This window comes from Ranitomeya imitator, chromosome 7, assembly GCF_032444005.1.
Source record: "Ranitomeya imitator isolate aRanImi1 chromosome 7, aRanImi1.pri, whole genome shotgun sequence".
In the NCBI taxonomy this organism is placed as follows: domain Eukaryota; kingdom Metazoa; phylum Chordata; class Amphibia; order Anura; family Dendrobatidae; genus Ranitomeya; species Ranitomeya imitator.
In genome coordinates this window covers 209,330,866-209,354,771 of record NC_091288.1, presented here as the reverse complement: position 1 = coordinate 209,354,771, position 23,906 = coordinate 209,330,866, and the positions used below count along the sequence as shown (strand labels likewise).

Here is a 23,906-nt window from a genome sequence, read left to right as displayed (position 1 = left end):
CTGCTGGTTGCAGACAGTACTGCAGGTGCAGCATCACTTTTATGGCTTACAATATACTTTCCTAGTTAGAGGGGAAATCTGCCTGACTATCGTCACTGTGTAGGATATACTGAGACCCAGCAGTGACCAGTCACATGATCACTGGGACTAACTGGGACAACTGTCAGTCTCTACCTTATACACAGAACACAGATGAAAATCGCTTTTTACTTTTCTCCAGTGTCTCCGGCAGCCTCTATCTGCCAATCCCCCAACATCAAGTTGTGCTAGTATTTAGAGAGCAGCATGAAACCTGAGTCCTCTATACAAGATGTTCAGCTTTTAAGGATCTGGATCACCTACCATTATTTCATCTCTATATCAGAGTCATAAGTTTCTCCTCTTTCCTCCCCTCGCACAGTGCACAGTGTCATAGATGGAGAAGCGGCAGCTGCATCCCCCTCCTCCCTCTCTATGCTGGAGAAACTGCAGCTGCATCCCCCTCCCTCTCTACGCTGGAGAATCTGCAGCTGCATCCCCCTCCTCCCTCTCTATGCTGGAGAAACTGCAGCGGCATCCCCCTCCTCCCTCTCTATGCTGGAGAAACTGCAGCTGCATCCCCCTCCTCCCTCTCTAAGCTGGAGAATCTGCCGTTGCATCCCCCTCCTCCCTCTCTACGCTTGAGAAACTGCAGCTGCATCTCCCTCTCTATGCTGGAGAATCTTCAGTTGCATCTCCCTGCTCCCTCTCTACGCTCGAGAAACTGCAGCTGCATCCCCCTCCTCCCTCTCTATACTTGAGAAATTGCAGCTGCATCTCCCTCTCTGTGCTGGAGAATCTGCAGCTGCATCTCCCTCTCTATGCTGGAGAATCTGCAGCTGCATCTCCCTCTCTATGCTGGAGAATCTGATCTGCAGCTGCATCCCCCTGCTCCCTCTCTATGCTGGAGAATCTGCAGCTGCATCCCCCTGCTCCCTCTCTATGCTGGAGAATCTGCAGTTTCATCTCTCTGATCCCTCTCTACGCTCGAGAAATTGCAGCTGCATCTCCCTCTCTGTGCTGGAGAGGATCTGCAGCTGCATCTTTCTCTCTAAGCTGGAGAATCTGCAGCTGCATCCCCCTCCTCCCTCTCTAAGCTGGAGAATCTGCAACTGCATCCCCCTGTTCCCTCTCTAAGGCCGGGATCACACATACGCAAGATAGGGCTGAGTCTCGCAGGTGAAATCCCTCCTCTGGCGCCGGCACTCCGGAGCGGAGCGTGCAGCCTCACAGCAACACATGGAGCCGTACGCTCCGCTCCCAAGTGCCGGCGCCAGAGGAGGGATTTCACCTGCAAGACTCTGCGGTATCTCGCGTATGTGTGATCCCAGCCTAAGCTGGAGAATCTGCAGCTGCATCCCCCTGCTCCCTCTCTAAGCTGGAGAATCTGCAGCTGCATCCCCCTGCTCCCTCTCTAAGCTGGAGAATCTGCAGCTGCATCCCCCTGCTCCCTCTCTAAGCTGGAGAATCTGCAGCTGCATCCCCCTGCTCCCTCTCTAAGCTGGAGAATCTGCAGCTGCATCCCCCTGCTCCCTCTCTACTCTTATTCTAGAAGTTTTCCTGCTTATAGAGAGGCGTCTTATCCACAGACAGGACGAGGGGAGCGACTGGTGTAGAAGATGCAGTTTTCCCCTGAAGGAGCTACGGTATTACACAGGTTCCCATAGATGCACTGCGCTTTACCAGCAGAATGGAGCTCGCTTTTGTTGCAGTCACTGAAGGTGTCTGGAGAAGAGCGGTCGGCGTTGGTTTGATCGTGTGTGACAAGAAGACAGAAGACGTCTTGGAGAAAAGAGAGGTCAGAGGTTACAGGAGAGGAAAAGTCCCTGATGGATGGAGTGACAGCTCCGCTCTCCGGGAGGCCACGGAGGAGGCAGGAGGGAGCACAACATCCGAGGAGACTTTGAAGCCTGAAGAAGGATCTCGGTTTTATCTTCCAGGTCATGGAGGAATATACAAAAGCAAAAAGCAGAGAGAGAAAGTGACGGGAAACAAGTGATGATGAGGATGAGGGTCCTCTCCATTGTGGACGAGTCGGAGTCTCTTGTAGACAAAATACTGACTAGTACAAGACTTTGACAACTAAGCTCGGAGAAGTCGCGGCATCGAGTCTGTCCCTGTAATGTACAGTCCTGCACTGTGACAGTCCGGGGTCCATGTAATGTACGGTCCTGCACTGTGACAGTCCGGGGTCCCTGTAATGTACAGTCCTGCACTGTGACAGTCCGGGGTCCCTGTAATGTACAGTCCGGCACTGTGACAGTCCGGGGTCCCTGTAATGTACAGTCCGGCACTGTGACAGTCTGGGGTCCTGTAATGTACGGTCCTGCACTGTGACAGTCCGGGGTCCCTGTAATGTACAGTCCTGCACTGTGACAGTCCGGGGTCCCTGTAATGTACAATCCTGCACTGTGACAGTCCGGGGTCCCTGTAATGTACAGTCCTGCACTGTGACAGTCTGGGGTCCTGTAATGTACAGTCCTGCATTTCGACAGTCCGGGGTCCCTGTAATGTACAGTCCTGCACTGTGACAGTCTGGGGTCCTGTAATGTACAGTCCTGCATTTCGACAGTCCGGGGTCCCTGTAATGTACAGTCCTGCACTGACAGTCCGGGGTCCCTGTAATGTACAGTCCTGCACTGTGACAGTCCGGGGTCCCTGTAATGTACAGTCCTGCACTGTGACAGTCCGAGGTCCCTGTAATGTACAGTCCTGCACTGTGACAGTCTGGGGTCCTGTAATGTACAGTCCTGCATTTCGACAGTCCGGGGTCCCTGTAATGTACAGTCCTGCACTGTGACAGTCCGGGGTCCCTGTAATGTGCAGTCCTGTATTTCGACAGTCCGGGGTCCCTGTAATGTGCAGTCCTGCATTTCGACAGTCCGGGGTCCCTGTAATGTACAGTCCTGCACTGTGACAGTCCGGGGTCCCTGTAATGTACAGTCCTGCATTTCGACAGTCCGGGGTCCCTGTAATGTACAGTCCTGCACTGTGACAGTCTGGGGTCCTGTAATGTACAGTCCTGTATTTCGACAGTCCGGGGTCCCTGTAATGTACAGTCCTGCACTGTGACAGTCCGGGGTCCCTGTAATGTACAGTCCTGCACTGTGACAGTCCGGGGTCTCTGTAATGTACAGTCCTGCACTGTGACAGTCCGGGGTCCCTGTAATGTACAGTCCTGCACTGTGACAGTCCGGGGTCCCTGTAATGTACAGTCCGGCACTGTGACAGTCCGGGGTCCTGTAATGTACAGTCCTGCACTGTGACAGTCCGGGGTCTCTGTAATGTACAGTCCTGCACTGTGACAGTCCGGGGTCCCTGTAATGTGCAGTCCGGCACTGTGACAGTCCGGGGTCCCTGTAATGTACAGTCCTGCACTGTGACAGTCCGGGGTCCCTGTAATGTACAGTCCGGCACTGTGACAGTCCGGGGTCCCTGTAATGTACAGTCCTGCACTGTGACAGTCCGGGGTCCCTGTAATGTACAGTCCTGCACTGTGACAGTCTGGGGTCCCTGTAATGTGCAGTCCGGCACTGTGACAGTCCGGGGTCCCTGTAATGTACAGTCCGGCGCTGTGACAGTCCGGGGTCCATGTAATGTACAGTCCAGCGCTGTAACACCTCAGATTACAGTCCACTTATCAGCTAAAGATGATTTTTAATTTGTTGCTGAGGACGTCAATGACCAATTCTCCCCTAAGCAGTTTTAATACACAAACAAAACGATACAGCTATTTTAAGCCCCTCCCCTGAGGAGAGCTGACATAACGCCTCCCCTGAGGAGCGCTGACATAACGCCTCCCCTGAGGAGCGCTGACATAACGCCTCCCCTGAGGAGCGCTGACATAACGCCTCCCCTGAGGAGCGCTGACATAACGCCTCCCCTGAGGAGCGCTGACATAACGCCTCCCCTGAGGAGCGCTGACATAACGCCTCCCCTGAGGAGCGCTGACATAACGCCTCCCCTGAGGAGCGCTGACATAACGCCTCCCCTGAGGAGCGCTGACATAACGCCTCCCCTGAGGAGCGCTGACATAACGCCTCCCCTGAGGAGCGCTGACATAACGCCTCCCCTGAGGAGCGCTGACATAACGCCTCCCCTGAGGAGCGCTGACATAACGCCTCCCCTGAGGAGCGCTGACATAACGCCTCCCCTGAGGAGCGCTGACATAACGCCTCCCCTGAGGAGCGCTGACATAACGCCTCCCCTGAGGAGCGCTGACATAACGCCTCCCCTGAGGAGCGCTGACATAACGCCTCCCCTGAGGAGCGCTGACATAACGCCTCCCCTGAGGAGCGCTGACATAACGCCTCCCCTGAGGAGCGCTGACATAACCCCTCCCCTGAGGAGCGCTGACATAACGCCTCCCCTGAGGAGCGCTGACATAACGCCTCCCCTGAGGAGCGCTGACATAACCCCTCCCCTGAGGAGCGCTGACATAACCCCTCCCCTGAGGAGCGCTGACATAACCCCTCCCCTGAGGAGCGCTGACATAACGCCTCCCCTGAGGAGCGCTGACATAACGCCTCCCCTGAGGAGCGCTGACATAACGCCTCCCCTGAGGAGCGCTGACATAACGCCTCCCCTGAGGAGCGCTGACATAACGCCTCCCCTGAGGAGCGCTGACTTAACGCCTCCCCTGAGGAGCGCTGACATAACGCCTCCCCTGAGGAGCGCTGACATAACGCCTCCCCTGAGGAGCGCTGACATAACGCCTCCCCTGAGGAGCGCTGACATAACGCCTCCCCTGAGGAGCGCTGACATAACGCCTCCCCTGAGGAGCGCTGACATAACGCCTCCCTTGAGGAGCGCTGACATAACGCCTCCCCTGAGGAGCGCTGACATAACGCCTCCCCTGAGGAGCGCTGACATAACGCCTCCCCTGAGGAGCGCTGACATAACGCCTCCCCTGAGGAGCGCTGACATAACGCCTCCCCTGGGGAACATCAACACATTTTTACCTAAGATTTCTTACATTTCTCCAAAGATCTGGAGCAATGGAATGGGAAAAGAACCCATCTGACAGTCAGGACTGGATTCTTTTTCACTTTTGGAAACCCCATCGCCCTCTGTAAACTGGGTTCTATTTTCATACAGTGGAAGCATTTTTAAGAAGACCCCCGATAGGATCATTCCCATTACGCACATATGGACGGACCCTTTAAAATGGATTTGAATCCTTTTGTTTTCTTTCCCTTCAGGCAGAACAGGGATGCGAAAGAGAAGCTGGAGCTGGACTGGTCCGACAAGGTGGAGGCGTACGACATCGACAACCAGTGCGGGCGGTACAACAATCAGAGCACCGACGTCCAGCTCCATCACAGCTCATCCAAATATGAGGACAAGTAAGTCCACAAATAACCGCGGCTCCCCCGGTATCACACTTATCAGGGTCTGGGGAGATACGAGGGGCTGTGTGTCGGGTTCCTCACATTATAAGTCCAATATTTAGGGAATGACGATCACCGGCGCTGATGGTTTTGCCCTGAGGCTGTTTTCTCTGCAGAAGCATCTGATGGACTAATGGCTCTTATCTTTATTGAGTCCCTCCAGCGTGCGGATCGTCATCTCCCCCTCTGCGGGTCTACGAGGTGCAAATACTAAACCGTGGCGGTAACACAGAATCAATTATTTCCCAGCATCGAAGCAGCACAGTCCTATTACATCTGTCCTCTCATCCGAAAAGACTTCACTAAATAGATCTCTGAATATTCATAAACTGCGGAAATAAGAAATGTCACCCTACAAATATACATCCATATGTACGTCTGATAGTACTTGTATCCTGGTACATAGGGGCAGTATTATACTAGTTATATTCCTGTACATAGGAGCAGTATTATAGTAGTTATATTCCTGTACATAGGAGCAGTATTATAGTAGTTATATTCTTGTACATAGGGGGCAGTATTATAGTAGTTATATTCTTGTATATAGGAGCAGTATTATAGTAGTTATATTCTTGTACATAGGGGCAGTATTATAGTAGTTATATTCTTGTACATAGGAGCAGTATTATAGTAGTTATATTCTTGTACATAGGGGCAGTATTATAGTAGTTATATTCTTGTACATAGGAGCAGTATTATAGTAGTTATATTCTTGTATATAGGGGCAGTATTATAGTAGTTATATTCTTGTACATAGGAGCAGTATTATAGTAGTTATATTCTTGCACATGAGGCAGTATTATAGTAGTTATATTCTTGTACATAGGGGCAGTATTATAGTAGTTATATTCTTGTACATAGGGGCAGTATTACAGTAGTTATATTCTTGCACATGAGGCAGTATTATAGTAGTTATATTCTTGTACATAGGGGCAGTATTATAGTAGTTATATTCTTGCACATAGGAGCAGTATTATAGTAGTTATATTCTTGTACATAGGGGGCAGCATTATAGTAGTTATAGTCTTATATATAGGGGGCAGTATTATAGTAGTTATATTCTTGTACATAGGGGCAGTATTATAGTAGTTATATTCTTGTACATAGGAGCAGTATTATAGTAGTTATATTCTTGTACATAGGGGGCAGCATTATAGTAGTTATAGTCTTATATATAGGGGGCAGTATTATAGTAGTTATATTCTTGTACATAGGAGCAGTATTATAGTAGATATATTCTTGTATATAGGGGCAGTATTATAGTAGTTATAGTCTTATATATAGGGGGCAGTATTATAGTAGTTATATTCTTGTACATAGGAGCAGTATTATAGTAGTTATATTCTTGTACATAGGGGCAGTATTATAGTAGTTATATTCTTGTACATAGGAGCAGTATTATAGTAGATATATTCTTGTATATAGGGGCAGTATTATCGTAGTTATATTCTTGTATATAGGGGCAGTATTATAGTAGTTATATTCTTGTACATAGGGGGCAGTATTATAGTAGTTATATTCTTGTACATAGGCGCAATATTATAGTAGTTATATTCTTGTACATAGGGGCAGTATTATAGTAGTTATATTCTTGTACATAGGGGCAATATTATAGTAGTTATATTCTTGTACATAGGCGCAATATTATAGTAGTTATATTCTTGTACATAGGGGCAGTATTATAGTAGTTATATTCTTGTACATAGGGGCAGTATTATAGTAGTTATATTCTTGTACATAGGGGCAATATTATAGTAGTTATATTCTTGTACATAGGGGCAGTATTATAGTAGTTATATTCTTGTACATAGGGAGCAGTACTATAGTAGTTATATCCTTGTACATAGGGAGCAGTATTATAGTAGTTATATCCTTGTACATAGGGAGCAGTATTATAGTAGTTATATTCTTGTACATAGGGGCAGTATTATAGTAGTTATATTCTTGTACATAGGGGCAGTATTATAGTAGTTATATTCTTGTACATAGGGGCAGTATTATAGTAGTTATATTCTTGTACATAGCAGCAGTATTATAGTAGTTATATTCTTGTACATAGGGGCAGTATTATAGTAGTTATATTCTTGTACATAGGAGCAGTATTATAGTAGTTATATTCTTGTACATAGGAGCAGTATTATAGTAGTTATATTCTTGTACATAGGGGCAGTATTATAGTAGTTATATTCTTGTACATAGCAGCAGTATTATAGTAGTTATATTCTTGTACATAGCAGCAGTATTATAGTAGTTATATTCTTGTACATAGGGGCAGTATTATAGTAGTTATATTCTTGTACATAGCGGCAGTATTATAGTAGTTATATTCTTGTACATAGGGGCAGTATTATAGTAGTTATATTCTTGAACATAGAGGCAGTATTATAGTAGTTATATTCTTGTACATAGGGGCAGTATTATAGTAGTTATATTCTTGAACATAGAGGCAGTATTATAGTAGTTATATTCTTGTACATAGGGGCAGTATTATAGTAGTTAGATTCTTGTACATAGGAGCAGTATTATAGTAGTTATATTCTTGTACATAGGAGCAGTATTATAGTAGTTATATTCTTGTACATAGGGGCAGTATTATAGTAGTTATATTCTTGTACATAGGGGCAGTATTATAGTAGTTATATTCTTGAACATAGAGGCAGTATTATAGTAGTTATATTCTTGTACATAGGGGCAGTATTATAGTAGTTATATTCTTGAACATAGAGGCAGTATTATAGTAGTTATATTCTTGTACATAGGGGCAGTATTATAGTAGTTAGATTCTTGTACATAGGAGCAGTATTATAGTAGTTATATTCTTGTACATAGGAGCAGTATTATAGTAGTTATATTCTTGTACATAGGAGCAGTATTATAGTAGTTATATTCTTGTACATAGGAGCAGTATTATAGTAGTTATATTCTTGTACATAGGGGCAGTATTATAGTAGTTATATTCTTGTACATAGGGGCAGTATTATAGTAGTTATATTCTTGTACATAGGGGCAGTATTATAGTAGTTATATTCTTGTACATAGGGACAGTATTATAGTAGTTATATTCTTGTACATAGTGGCAGTATTATAGTAGTTATATTCTTGTACATAGTGGCAGTATTATAGTATGCTCTTGGGTAGTAGCGGGTTCATTTTTTTTACTATTGGTCCTGAGACGTGCCTGGTTTTACTGTCGCCTTCCATGCAGCTTGTGGTCATGTGTGTGTTGTGTCATCTCCTCTGCGGCGAGGGTCGGACACTGCACTTTGGAGACCCTGGAAGATTCAGGAAATAGCAGAGCTGTGTTTGTCAGAGCCGTAAAGCAGTGCCTGTGTGATGTAGCAGAGCTGTGTTTGTGAGAGGCAGTAGAGGAGAAGTGTCGGAGGTCATGGCCGTGTGTGACGAGAGTTGATGTTTGTACAGGACCCACTGTGGCAGCTCCTAGACTAAAAGAGACTTTTTAAAATAATTTCCAGCATCTGATGCAAGCGGTGCCTCCCTGTGCTTGCCCGCATCCTGGTCCTGCTCACCACTATATCGTATGGTCCATGGTACCACCAGGCCGATCTCGGAGCGGACTTTTGTAGGAACCTACTAGGAGCCGGGGTCTGTCACACATCGGGGGTTTTTATTCCTGCTTTTCCCATCGCTGCAGCTCTGTAAGGGGGGGAAGGAGACAACATAAATCCATGAACAATATCAGACCAGAATCTTCACTTCTTACATCTTACGTTTACATTTTGACAATTTTTTACCTTTTGTGAAGTGACCACTAGATGGCGGCAGACCCCCATCGGCACTTGCTTAGGATCGGACCCCGTTTATGGCTTTTTCGGCTTCGGGTCAGAGTACTTGGTTAAATTATGTCTTTGGGGGTCTTAGATTATCCCATATAGGACCCCACAACATGGGACTTTCTCTGTCCCTCCCTCGGCTCCTTCCTTCTCAGGACTATTAGCCAACGGCGCTGATAACCTGATGAGTTTGGCGCCAATGTATTATGTATTTGTGGCACATTAGTATTAGTCTGACCGGATACCACTTTAGGGGGACGCAGGACTCCCCTCTATTAAATGAGAAGCCGTCAGATCTCGGCGGATGTAATAAACGCTCATTCATCACCCGGAGCGGTAATTAAACCGTTATTTACAGGCACCGGCCTTCCTAGATTTAAATAGATCGTTTATTATACTTTCCTGTCCCGTATCAGACGCAGCAATTTAATAAATGAAATTAACCCTAAGTGGGAAATCTGTAAAAAAAAAAAATAAAAAATAAAAAAAAAAGATTAAAAAATACTGCAATATATTTATGACCACTAGTGGCCGCCATCTCTAGCGCTGAGTGTCGACCGCGGCTGGTTTCCTGTTATACTGGCGATCGGGGGTGTCTATACTTTTGCTTCCAGTGTGTAGAGACCAAAGACGCAGGATGTCCCCGTAGTTCTTACTTGTCAAGTTTGGACATTCCAAGAGGCTCAGAAAAACATGGAGACATCCAATTGAAAGTGGAGCAGTTCCCAATATTTAATGAAACCCAATGGCAAAAATTATGTTTAGTCCCAAATACATTCATTTATGTAAAATAAAAAAAAATAAAAAAAAGCTTTTCGTGCACCGTCCTGACACAGAATTATGTGTCAATCACACCCCAGCCTCGCCCACATCCGGCAGCACTGGACACTTTGGGGTCACTCTTGCTGTTTCGCTCAGCCCCATTAACAAAGTCGCCCCCTTTTGTGCTTCCAGCACTTCCACGCCGGAGTCTTGGGCTCAGTACAGCCACGAGAACATCTACAAGGCTGAGAGAGAGCGGATGGCCTCCATCAACCTGCGCTCCCTGATCGGGCACATCCTGCAGGACACGGCCGAGGACCTGCGAGCCCAGTGCGACACCGTCAACAGCGCCCTCGCTGATCGCTGCCAGGAGGTGGAGGACGTGAAAAGGAAGCTGGAGGACCACCTGAAGAAGGTACGTCTGATGCCTCCTCCCCTGTGGCTCCACTATACGTCCCAGCATGCCCTGAGAACAGCCGGCGGATATCTCCTGCTAAAGAGATAGATCTGTCATTGTATAGATACAGCGGAACCAAGGCCCAAACATTCAACCACAGTACTGTCCAATGTGAACAGTGGAGGGCGCCGCAACCCCACCAGGAGGCGCCTGTGTCTCCTATACGGCAGATGGAGGCCGAACATAGAGATGAGGCTCAGACTGTGTGTATCCATCCATCATCTATCCATCCTTCTATCCATCCTTCTATCCATCCATCCTTCTATCCATCATCTACCCATCATCCATCCATCCTTCTATCCATCCTTCTATCCATCCATCCTTCTATCCATCATCTACCCATCATCCATCCATCCTTCTATCCATCCTTCTATCCATCATCCATCCATCCTTCTATCCATCCTTCTATCTATCCTTCTATCCATCCTTCTATCCATCCATCATCCATCCTTCTATCCTTCCATCATCTATCATCCATCCTTCTATCCATCATCTATCCATCTATCATCCATCTACCAAACCTTCTATCCATCCTTCTATTCATTCTTCTATCCATCATCTATCGATCTATCCATCATCTATCCATCCTTCTATCCATCCTTCTATCCATCCATCCTTCTATCCATCATCTACCCATCATCCATCCATCCTTCTATCCATCCTTCTATCCATCATCCATCCATCCTTCTATCCATCCTTCTATCTATCCTTCTATCCATCCTTCTATCCATCCATCATCCATCCATCCATCCTTCTATCCTTCCATCATCTATCATCCATCCTTCTATCCATCATCTATCCATCTATCATCCATCTACCAAACCTTCTATCCATCCTTCTATTCATCCTTCTATCCATCATCTATCGATCTATCCATGCAGCCATCCATCCTTCTATCCATCATCTATCTACTCATCCTTCTATCCATCCATCCTTCTATCTATCCATCCATCCTTCTATCCATCTATTATCCATCCATCCATCTATCTATTATCCATGTATTATCCATCCATCTATCTATCTATCTATCCATCCTTCTATCCATGTATCATCCATCCATCTATCTATCTATCTATCCATCCATTCTTCTATCCATCTATTATCCATCCTTCTATTCATCCTTCCATCATCCATCTATCTAGCCATCCTTCCATCCATCCATTTATCTATCCATCTATTATCCATTCATCCTTCTATCCATCCTTCCATCATCTATCCGTCCGTCCATCCATCCGTGTGACCCACTCTCCTCCTTCTGACCCCTCGCTGTGTCGGATCCCCGTCTGTCTTGTGATTATTTTGCCCCGGTATTCCCGTCGCCCCCTCTCTCCTCTCGCCCCGGGTCACTCTTCCCTTCGGTTTCCATGACAACGTTCCCAGTAAACAGTTGTCTGACAGATGATTAGACCCTGAGCGCCGCTGTTTGTTTCAGTCGCTTGTTTTCCCGCTCTCTGGTCGCGCAGCTCGCCCGGCCGCTGACACTCGTTCATTAGGCGACCCGGCGGTGTCCTGTGCGGCTCGTGGGGCGGCTCATGGGGCGGCTCATGGGGCGGCTCGTGGGGCGGTTCGTGGGGCGGTTCGTGGGGCGGCTCGTGTCCCCCTGATGTGTAGATCCTTATCCTATAAGCAATGGAGGGAGAATTTGTTGGGGATTTTTACCTTATGAAGTTCTGGTAGATCACTGCGGTCTGTGGCCGCCTCATGTGGGATCGATCACTGAGCACCCATCTGATAATCTCTGCTCCACAGGGGTCCGAGATACCCCTAGATTTCTCTGGAAGGCCCGAGATACCTGTGCATTATAAAGACAGTCCTTTCAGTCAAATAAGAAATGTGTAGTACTTAATTTCGCCTTTGGGGGCACTGCAGGAAACCTGAACACTTTTGATCGATGCGCGCAGGATACCCCTTGATCAGAGGACAACTACTAACAAAAGTGGACAATCCCTTTAAGTCCATACTTCTATACAGTGTTATGGCGGGACCTTTAGCAGCGGCGATCTGTTTTGCACATGACCCCTGTATAAATCCACTCGGATATTCAGGGCTCGACCTTCTGGCAATACACGATGATATCCTCACAAATATTTGATCACCTGCGGAGGCTCCAGAGCGCGGTTATTGCGGAGATGAGATCTGTCCAGGTTCTGCGTACAAGCGGCGCGTCATTATGTAGGTGTATTGTCATTTCTCTCTGCGCAGACCCTGAAGGAGATCGGAGACCAGGAGAACAACATGGCGGCTCTGAAGCAGGCTATAAAGGATAAGGAGGCGCCCATGAAAGTCGCCCAGACGCGGCTCTACCAGAGGTCCTACAGGCCCAACGTGGAGCTCTGCAGGGATCCCGTACAATTCCGGTAAGTGTAGACGTAGGCAATATCACTCCGACATCTGTTTCTGAGATTCCCTCTAGGGTTGACACCAGATGGAGTCATCATTGGGATCTTCTCCTGGTCCTAATTTGGTGCCGACTAGATGACGGGTCTGAAAATTGACTATTTAGAGAACATAGTAACATAGTAACATAGTTAGTAAGGCCGAAAAAAGACATTTGTCCATCCAGTTCAGCCTATATTCCATCATAATAAATCCCCAGATCTACGTCCTTCTACAGAACCTAATTGTATGATACAATATTGTTCTGCTCCAGGAAGACATCCAGGCCTCTCTTGAACCCCTCGACTGAGTTCGCCATCACCACCTCCTCAGGCAGCAATTCCAGATTCTCACTGCCCTAACAGTAAAGAATCCTCTTCTATGTTGGTGGAAAAACCTTCTATCCTCCAGACGCAAAAAATGCCCCCTTGTGCCCGTCACCTTCCTTGGTATAAACAGATCCTCAGCGAGATATTTGTATTGTCCCCTTATATACTTATACATGGTTATTAGATCGCCCCTCAGTCGTCTTTTTTCTAGACTAAATAATCCTAATTTCGCTAATCTATCTGGGTATTGTAGTTCTCCCATCCCCTTTATTAAATTTGTTGCCCTCCTTTGTACTCTCTCTAGTTCCATTATATCCTTCCTGAGCATCGGTGCCCAAAACTGGACACAGTACTCCATGTGCGGTCTAACTAGGGATTTGTACAGAGGCAGTATAATGCTCTCATCATGTGTATCCAGACCTCTTTTAATGCACCCCATGATCCTGTTTGCCTTGGCAGCTGCTGCCTGGCACTGGCTGCTCCAGGTAAGTTTATCATTAACTAGGATCCCCAAGTCCTTCTCCCTGTCAGATTTACCCAGTGGTTTCCCGTTCAGTGTGTAATGGTGATATTGATTCCTTCTTCCCATGTGTATAACCTTACATTTATCATTGTTAAACCTCATCTGCCACCTTTCAGCCCAAGTTTCCAACTTATCCAGATCCATTTGTAGCAGAATACTATCTTCTCTTGTATTAACTGCTTTACATAGTTTTGTATCATCTGCAAATATCGATATTTTACTGTGTAAACCTTCTACCAGATCATTAATGAATATGTTGAAGAGAACAGGTCCCAATAACTTAGCAGGTGAGTCCCAATAAATGTCGGGAATATCACTCCGAGCTCTCTGATTCTGAGATTCCCTCAGGGATTGACACTAGATGGAGTCTTCATATTGACCTTCTCCTGGTCATGGCTCCTAACTGGGTGCCTACTGGATGAAGGGTCTAATAATTGACTTTGAAAATAACCCCCCCAAAAAACGCAAGCAGATGAATTCCAATAAATGTAGGGATGCGGACGATCACGCCGAGTTCTCTGTTTCTGAAGTGCACTCTGGGATTGACACTAGATGGAGTCATCACGATGATCATGTCCAGGCTATGGTACTCAATTGGGTGGCAACCGGACAATCAAAGTTCTAAAAATTTACTATGAAGAGAACCCAAAAAATGTAGCAGGTGAGTTCCGGTAAGTGTAGGGATTATCAGTCCGAGCTCTGTTTCTGGGATTGACACTAGATGGAGTCATCACGATGATCATGTCCAGGTTATGGTACTCAATTGGGTGGCAACCGGACAATCAAAGTTCTAAAAATTTACCGTGGAGAGAACCCAAAAAACGTAGCAGGTGACTTCCGGTAAGTGTAGGGAATATTAGTCCGAGCTCTGTTTCTGGGATTGACACTAGATGGAGTCATCACCAGGATCTTCTGGTCACGGCACCTACATGGGTCCTGACTAGATGAAGGGTCGATGATTTATCGCAGCAGGTTATAGACTGATCTATTAAACGTGGATCATTGATCGCTGGGGATTTGATCACTGGGACTCCATTATTTCCATCAGTCCCGTTTAGACAATGAGTGGAGCAGTGCTGCTCCCTTAGGGACCATAGCTCCAATCAATAGGGGCAATGCCGAGCCGCCACCTCGGGATCGGTGGTGCCAATTGTCTCCCACTGGTATGGTGAGACAATCTTTTTAAACCTTCCAAGGAGATGCCAACTACTGAACAACTCCTCCCTAAAATGATTAAAAAAAGCAATAAACTTCCATCCGGGACTGTCATTGCTCCTGTGATGTCGGCGCTGTCACCACTGCAGCCGATCAGCAGCCGTTGATCGTCTGCAGCCTTTTAGTGTCACCGCATAATTTGACAGCTGACATCTCTGTAAAAGGCTTTATATTATGTGCTCGGCCGTCGTCAGGTTACTACAAGGATGGAGATCACTCCCAGTCCTCCAGTCCAGGCACAGCGCCACCCTTGTCCACGGGTTGTGTCTGGTATTGCAGCTAAGCCTCATTGAGGTGAATGGCAGGTCTGTGACTCCACTTCTGTGACGTGGCATGCTTGAACCTGTAGTACCTCGAGTTGTCAGCCAATGTCTGGCCAGCAGAGCTGCCTGTGCCGGGGCCGTGTCTTCCTCCGTTGTGCTGGCAGTCGCTGATCCCTCGGTGATCTTCCAACCATTTGATTGTTGGCCGAGTGTTTGAAGAGTGATGAGTCCGCTGTTAATAATCCGCCTCGGCCCATTCAGATCAGACCCCACTTCTGAGGCTTGAGGAGCCGTGAGTCACTTATCAGGGCCGGCGTCGTGCCCACCGAGATCACTTCATGAAGCTGCTGCCTTTGATCACAGAGGAAAAAAATGAAGTCTCGAAGTCTAAGATGGGGCCGGAGAACGCATCAGTATGACAGCAAAATGCTAAATCATCCGACACGAGGAAGCCGCTAATAAGGGGAATGTGGACATGAAAGCCGCCCGCTGGCCGGCACGTAAATGAGGATTATCATCAGTCCGTTCCCATTTAAGCTTTTACCTGGAGGGCAGAAAAGCCGGATGTCTCCGAATATCGGAGGGCGAGATCCCGCCAGAAAAGTCATACTCCCACCGGAGAAGAGAGGCAAGAAACGGTCCCAGAAATAACAGGGTTAATGCACAGAAAGTGAAGACAAAGTCACCATCACGGTGAAGAACAATCATCCATTTTCTGTGACTAATAAGGACACATGGGTTGCATTCTTTTAATGCTTTGAAGGGGTTAATAACAGCTTTCCTGGTGGGCTAGGGAAGTAAAGGGGTTATTTCCAATAATCATATGGGTCTATTATATTGTATTACACAGTACAATGAAGGGGATGATGCCGGTATCTCTGGTGGTCTATAGTGATGAAGGGGATGATGCCGGTATCCCTGTTGGTCTATAGTGATGAAGGGGATGATGCCGGTATCCCTGGTGGTCTATAGTGATGAAGGGGATGATGCCGGTATCCCTGGTGGTCTATAGTGATGAAGGGGTTGATGCCGGTATCTCTGGTGGTCTATAGTGATGAAGGAGTTGATGCCGGTATCCCTGGTGGTCTACAGTGATGAAGGGGATGATGCCGGTATCCCTGGTGGTCTACAGTGATGAAGGGGATGATGCCGGTATCCCTGGTGGTCTATAGTGATGAAGGGGTTGATGCCGGTATCTCTGGTGGTCTATAGTGATGAAGGGGATGATGCCGGTATCCCTGGTGGTCTATAGTGATGAAGGAGTTGATGCCGGTATCCCTGGTGGTCTATAGTGATGAAGGGGATGATGCCGGTATCCCTGGCGGTCTATAGTGATGAAGGGTTGACGCCGGTATCCCTGGTGGTCTATAGTGATGAAGGGGATGATGCCGGTATCCCTGGTGGTCTATAGTGATGAAGGGGATGATGCCGGTATCTCTGGTGGTCTACAGTGATGAAGGGTTGATGCCGGTATCCCTGGTGGTCTATAGTGATGAAGGGGATGATGCCGGTATCCCTGGTGGTCTATAGTGATGAAGGGGTTGATGCCGGTATCCCTGGTGGTCTATAGTGATGAAGGGGATGATGCCGGTATCCCTGGTGGTCTATAGTGATGAAGGGGTTGATGCCGGTATCCCTGGTGGTCTATAGTGATGAAGGGGATGATGCCGGTATCCCTGGCGGTCTATAGTGATGAAGGGGATGATGCCGGTATCCCTGGTGGTCTATAGTGATGAAGGGGTTGATGCCGGTATCCCTGGTGGTCTATAGTGATGAAGGGGTTGATGCCGGTATCTCTGGTGGTCTATAGTGATGAAGGGGATGATGCCGGTATCTCTGGTGGTCTATAGTGATGAAGGGGTTGATGCCGGTATCCCTGGTGGTCTATAGTGATGAAGGGGTTGATGCCGGTATCTCTGGTGGTCTATAGTGATGAAGAGGTTGATGCCGGTATCTCTGGTGGTCTATAGTGATGAAGGGGTTGATGCCGGTATCCCTGGTGGTCTATAGTGATGAAGGGGTTGATGCCGGTATCTCTGGTGGTCTATAGTGATGAAGAGGTTGATGCCGGTATCTCTGGTGGTCTATAGTGATGAAGGGGTTGATGCCGGTATCCCTGGTGGTCTATAGTGATGAAGGGGATGATGCCGGTATCCCTGGTGGTCTATAGTGATGAAGGGGTTGATGCCGGTATCTCTGGTGGTCTATAGTGATGAAGAGGTTGATGCCGGTATCTCTGGTGGTCTATAGTGATGAAGGGGTTGATGCCGGTATCCCTGGTGGTCTATAGTGATGAAGGGGTTGATGCCGGTATCTCTGGTGGTCTATAGTGATGAAGAGGTTGATGCCGGTATCTCTGGTGGTCTATAGTGATGAAGGGGTTGATGCCGGTATCTCTGGTGGTCTATAGTGATGAAGGGGTTGATGCCGGTATCTCTGGTGGTCTATAGTGATGAAGGGGATGATGCCGGTATCTCTGGTGGTCTATAGTGATGAAGGGGTTGATGCCGGTGTCCCTGGTGGTCTATAGTGATGAAGGGGTTGATGCCGGTATCTCTGGTGGTCTATAGTGATGAAGGGGTTGATGCCGGTATCTCTGGTGGTCTATAGTGATGAAGGGGTTGATGCCGGTATCTCTGGTGGTCTATAGTGATGAAGGGGTTGATGCCGGTGTCTATAGTGATGAAGGGGTTGATGCCGGTATCTCTGGTGGTCTATAGTGATGAAGGAGTAGATGCCGGTATCTCTGGTGGTCTATAGTGATGAAGGGGTTGATGCCGGTATCTCTGGTGGTCTATAGTGATGAAGGGGATGATGCCGGTATCTCTGGTGGTCTATAGTGATGAAGGGGTTGATGCCGGTGTCCCTGGTGGTCTATAGTGATGAAGGGGTTGATGCCGGTATCTCTGGTGGTCTATAGTGATGAAGGGGTTGATGCCGGTGTCTATAGTGATGAAGGGGTTGATGCCGGTATCTCTGGTGGTCTATAGTGATGAAGGAGTAGATGCCGGTATCTCTGGTGGTCTATAGTGATGAAGGGGTTGATGCCGGTATCTCTGGTGGTCTATAGTGATGAAGGGGATGATGCCGGTATCTCTGGTGGTCTATAGTGATGAAGGGGTTGATGCCGGTGTCCCTGGTGGTCTATAGTGATGAAGGGGTTGATGCCGGTATCTCTGGTGGTCTATAGTGATGAAGGGGTTGATGCCGGTATCTCTGGTGGTCTATAGTGATGAAGGGGTTGATGCCGGTATCTCTGGTGGTCTATAGTGATGAAGGGGTTGATGCCGGTGTCTATAGTGATGAAGGGGTTGATGCCGGTATCTCTGGTGGTCTATAGTGATGAAGGAGTAGATGCCGGTATCTCTGGTGGTCTATAGTGGTGAAGGGGATGATGCCGGTATCCCTGGTGGTCTATAGTGATGAAGGGGATGATGCCGGTATCTCTGGTGGTCTACAGTGATGAAGGGGATGATGCCGGTATCCCTGGTGGTCTATAGTGATGAAGGGGTTGATGCCGGTATCTCTGGTGGTCTATAGTGATGAAGGGGTTGATGCCGGTATCTCTGGTGGTCTATAGTGATGAAGGGGTTGATGCCGGTATCTCTGGTGGTCTATAGTGATGAAGGGGTTGATGCCGGTGTCTATAGTGATGAAGGGGTTGATGCCGGTATCTCTGGTGGTCTATAGTGATGAAGGAGTAGATGCCGGTATCTCTGGTGGTCTATAGTGGTGAAGGGGATGATGCCGGTATCCCTGGCGGTCTATAGTGATGAAGGGGATGATGCCGGTATCTCTGGTGGTCTACAGTGATGAAGGGGATGATGCCGGTATCCCTGGTGGTCTATAGTGATGAAGGGGTTGATGCCGGTATCCCTGGTGGTCTATAGTGATGAAGGGGTTGATGCCGGTATCTCTGGTGGTCTATAGTGATGAAGGGGGTGATGCCGGTATCTCTGGTGGTCTACAGTGATGAAGGGGATGATGCCGGTATCCCTGGTGGTCTATAGTGATGAAGGGGTTGATACCGGTATCTCTGGTGGTCTATAGTGATGAAGAGGTTGATGCCGGTATCTCTGGTGGTCTATAGTGATGAAGGGGTTGATGCCGGTATCCCTGGTGGTCTATAGTGATGAAGGGGTTGATGCCGGTATCTCTGGTGGTCTATAGTGATGAAGAGGTTGATGCCGGTATCTCTGGTGGTCTATAGTGATGAAGGGGTTGATGCCGGTATCTCTGGTGGTCTATAGTGATGAAGGGGTTGATGCCGGTATCTCTGGTGGTCTATAGTGATGAAGGGGATGATGCCGGTATCTCTGGTGGTCTATAGTGATGAAGGGGTTGATGCCGGTGTCCCTGGTGGTCTATAGTGATGAAGGGGTTGATGCCGGTATCTCTGGTGGTCTATAGTGATGAAGGGGTTGATGCCGGTATCTCTGGTGGTCTATAGTGATGAAGGGGTTGATGCCGGTATCTCTGGTGGTCTATAGTGATGAAGGGGTTGATGCCGGTATCTCTGGTGGTCTATAGTGATGAAGGGGTTGATGCCGGTGTCTATAGTGAGGAAGGGGTTGATGCCGGTATCTCTGTTGGTCTATAGTGATGAAGGAGTAGATGCCGGTATCCCTGGTGGTCTATAGTGATGAAGGAGTAGATGCCGGTATCTCTGGTGGTCTACAGTGATGAAGGGGATGATGCCGGTATCCCTGGTGGTCTATAGTGATGAAGGAGTAGATGCCGGTATCCCTGGTGGTCTATAGTGATGAAGGGGTAGATGCCGGTATCCCTGGTGGTCTATAGTGATGAAGGGGATGATGCCGGTATCCCTGGTGGTCTATAGTGATGAAGGGGATGATGCCGGTATCCCTGGTGGTCTATAGTGATGAAGGGGATGATGCCGGTATCCCTGGTGGTCAATAGTGATGAAGGGGATGATGCCGGTATCCCTGGTGGTCTATAGTGATGAAGGGGTTGATGCCGGTATCCCTGGTGGTCTATAGTGATGAAGGGGATGATGCCGGTATCCCTGGTGGTCTATAGTGATGAAGGGGATGATGCCGGTATCCCTGGTGGTCTATAGTGATGAAGGGGATGATGCCGGTATCTCTGGTGGTCTATAGTGATGAAGGAGTAGATGCCGGTATCTCTGGTGGTCTATAGTGATGAAGGGGTTGATGCCGGTATCCCTGGTGGTCTATAGTGATGAAGGAGTAGATGCCGGTATCCCTGGTGGTCTATAGTGATGAAGGGGATGATGCCGGTATCCCTGGTGGTCTATAGTGATGAAGGAGTAGATGCCGGTATCTCTGGTGGTCTACAGTGATGAAGGGGATGATGCCGGTATCCCTGGTGGTCTATAGTGATGAAGGAGTAGATGCCGGTATCCCTGGTGGTCTATAGTGATGAAGGGGTAGATGCCGGTATCCCTGGTGGTCTATAGTGATGAAGGGGATGATGCCGGTATCCCTGGTGGTCTATAGTGATGAAGGGGATGATGCCGGTATCCCTGGTGGTCTATAGTGATGAAGGGGATGATGCCGGTATCCCTGGTGGTCAATAGTGATGAAGGGGATGATGCCGGTATCCCTGGTGGTCTATAGTGATGAAGGGGTTGATGCCGGTATCCCTGGTGGTCTATAGTGATGAAGGGGATGATGCCGGTATCCCTGGTGGTCTATAGTGATGAAGGGGATGATGCCGGTATCCCTGGTGGTCTATAGTGATGAAGGGGATGATGCCGGTATCTCTGGTGGTCTATAGTGATGAAGGAGTAGATGCCGGTATCTCTGGTGGTCTATAGTGATGAAGGGGTTGATGCCGGTATCCCTGGTGGTCTATAGTGATGAAGGAGTAGATGCCGGTATCTCTGGTGGTCTATAGTGATGAAGGGGTAGATGCCGGTATCCCTGGTGGTCTATAGTGATGAAGGAGGTGATGCCGGTATCCCTGGTGGTCTATAGTGATGGAGTAGATGCCGATATCTCTGGTGGTCTATAGTGATGAAGGGGATGATGCCGGTATCCCTTGTGGTCTATAGTGATGAAGGGGTAGATGCCGGTATCTCTGGTGGTCTATAGTGATGAAGGGGTAGATGCCAGTATCCCTGGTGGTATCCCTGATTACATATACAGGGAACACTCCACAAGACCTGCTGCATACAGGGAACACCCCACAAGACCTACGTGGAGCACAGTAATTTTTTTATATAGTCCCAGCCAATTTTCAATGGGGCCATGAAGGGGCGTGGCCTATGTAATCTCCACCCATTGTTGGCCATTCCATTGTAGGTTGGGGTGTTCCTCGGAGGCGGGACTTGTACATCCCCCAGCACAGGTGTTGGTGAGTCTGTATCTGGAGCATGTAGTAATCCTCTGGCCGGTTCTTCCTCCAGGTTGGTCAGTGAGGTCGGGGAGCTGACGGAGTCGGTGGAGTTCCTGAAGCAGAAGCTGGAGGAGGCAGAGCAGTCTCTGAGGAACCTGGAGGACACCAGGATGTCTCTGGAGAAGGACATCGCCAACAAGGCCAACACTCTCTTCATTGATCGGGAAAAGTGCATGACCCACCGCACCCGCTACCCCGTGGTCATGAAGCTCTCCGGCTATCAGTAGAGTCAGCGGAGAAGATATTTTGTGTGAATTAATAAAGAATGAGAAATCAGTCTTCACGTTTGATGGCGGTGTCTCTGTCTTTGAAAGGTACCATATAGTGGGAAGATATGTGCACCGGATGGTAGTATTTTAAGGACAATGAATGGTGGAACAATATCTTGCCTATGTGACAGTTTAAATAAGTGCCCCAAATTGTGTTATAATAGCTGCACTGTATTGCATTATCTTATGGGCGCCATATGGCGATATTATATCTACACTGTGTGGCAGTATGTTAGGAGCATCATATGGCAGTATTATATCTGCACTTTATAACAGTATTTTATGGGCATCATATGGCAGTATTATATATGCACTGTATGGAAGTATGTTTGGGGCACCATATGGCAGTATTATATCTGCACTGTATGGCAGTATGTTAGCATCATATGGCAGTATTATATCTGCACTGTATGGCAGTATGTTAGGAGCATCATATGGCAGTATTATATCTGCACTTTATAACAGTATTTTATGGGCATCATATGGCAGTATTATATATGCACTGTATGGAAGTATGTTTGGGGCACCATATGGCAGTATTATATCTGCACTGTATGGCAGTATGTTTGGGGCACCATATTGGCAGTATTATATCTACACTATATGGTAGTATGTTAGGGACATCATATGGCAGTATTATATCTGCACTATATAACAGTGTTTAATGGGCATCATATGGCAGTATTATATATGCACTGTATTGCAGTATGTTAGAGGCACTATATGGCGGTATTTTATCACTGTATGGCAGCATTTTATGGGCATCATATGGCAGTATTATAACTGCACTGTATGGCAGTATGTTAGGGGCACCATATGGCGGCATTATATCTGCACTATATGGCAGTATGTTAGGGGCACCATATTGTGGTATTATATCTGCACTATTTGGCAGTATTTTATGGGCATCATATGGCAGTATGTTAGGGCCACTATGGCAGCATTATATCTGCACTGTATGGCAGTATGTTAGTGGTGCCATGTGGTGGTATTATATCTGCACTGTATGACAGTATTTTGTGGGCACCATGTGGTGGCATATCTGCACTGTATGGCAGTATTTTATGGACACCATATGGCAGTATTATATCTGCACTGTATGGCAGTATTTTATGGGCTCCTTATGGCTGTATTATATCTGCACTGTATGGCAGTATTTTATGGGCACCATATGGCGGTATTATATCTCCACTGTGTGACAGTATTTTATGGGCACCATATGGCAGTATTATATCTGCACTGTATGGCAGTATTTTATGGGCACCATATGGCTGTATTATATCTCCACTGTATGGCAGTATTTTATGGGCACCATATAGCTGCATTATGTCTCCACTGTATGGCAGTATTTTATGGGCACCATATGGCGGTATTATATCTGCACTGTATGGCAGTACTTTATGGGCACCATATGGCTGTATTATATCTCCACTGTATGGCAGTATTTTATGGGCACCATATAGCTGCATTATGTCTCCACTGTCTGGCAGTATTTTATGGGCACCATATGGCGGTATTATATCTGCACTGTATGGCAGTACTTTATGGGCACCATATGGCTGTATTATATCTCCACTGTATGGCAGTATTTTATGGGCACCATATAGCTGCATTATGTCTCCACTGTATGGCAGTATTTTATGGGCACCGTATGGCGGTATTATATCTGCACTGTATGTTGTCATTTGTGCATAGTAAGGACCCCCACAGACTTTGCATACTGTACAGAGTGCAGAGAGGGGCAGCTAAATACTTCAGGAGGGGCAGAAGGTCTCGGGATGATGAGTAAAGGCTGTAAGATTGGTTTTCTTTCCCCTGGAGAAGATGAAGGAGAATAATCGTCCATTCTCTGCATGTGCTGTAAGGGTCTGTGGATGAAGATCTCTAACAATCTCCTCGGCTTCATAATGAGAGAAGCTGTAGATCCAGTAACGGGAAGGTCACAGGTACTGACACTGGGGTGAAGGCTGCGGTTTTCCCAAAATTTCACCTATGGGCTGTGGGAAATGTGAATGTTTATCATGTCGGACATTTTTCTGTCAGTAGAGGGCAGACTGCACCATTACTGGGAGGCTGGGAATTAAATTAAAAGGGATTGTACATGTTCAGGAAAGTGGAGCACTAAGCGTAAG

At 47.4% G+C, this 23,906-nt stretch overlaps 1 protein-coding gene across 1 annotated transcript in view; it reads left to right on the top strand.

Annotated features, from left to right (window-relative positions):
• LOC138645375 (tektin-4-like) overlaps window positions 1-21,792 on the top strand; it is a 28,080-nt gene extending 6,288 nt beyond the window's left edge. The window contains exons 3-6 of the mRNA XM_069734646.1: window positions 5,220-5,363; window positions 10,154-10,376; window positions 12,621-12,775; window positions 21,516-21,792. Of these exons, the coding sequence (XP_069590747.1) occupies window positions 5,220-5,363; window positions 10,154-10,376; window positions 12,621-12,775; window positions 21,516-21,732 (739 nt within the window). The 3' untranslated portion in view covers window positions 21,733-21,792. The remainder of the gene's footprint in view (window positions 1-5,219; window positions 5,364-10,153; window positions 10,377-12,620; window positions 12,776-21,515) is intronic.
• Window positions 21,793-23,906: the final 2,114 nt, after the last annotated feature.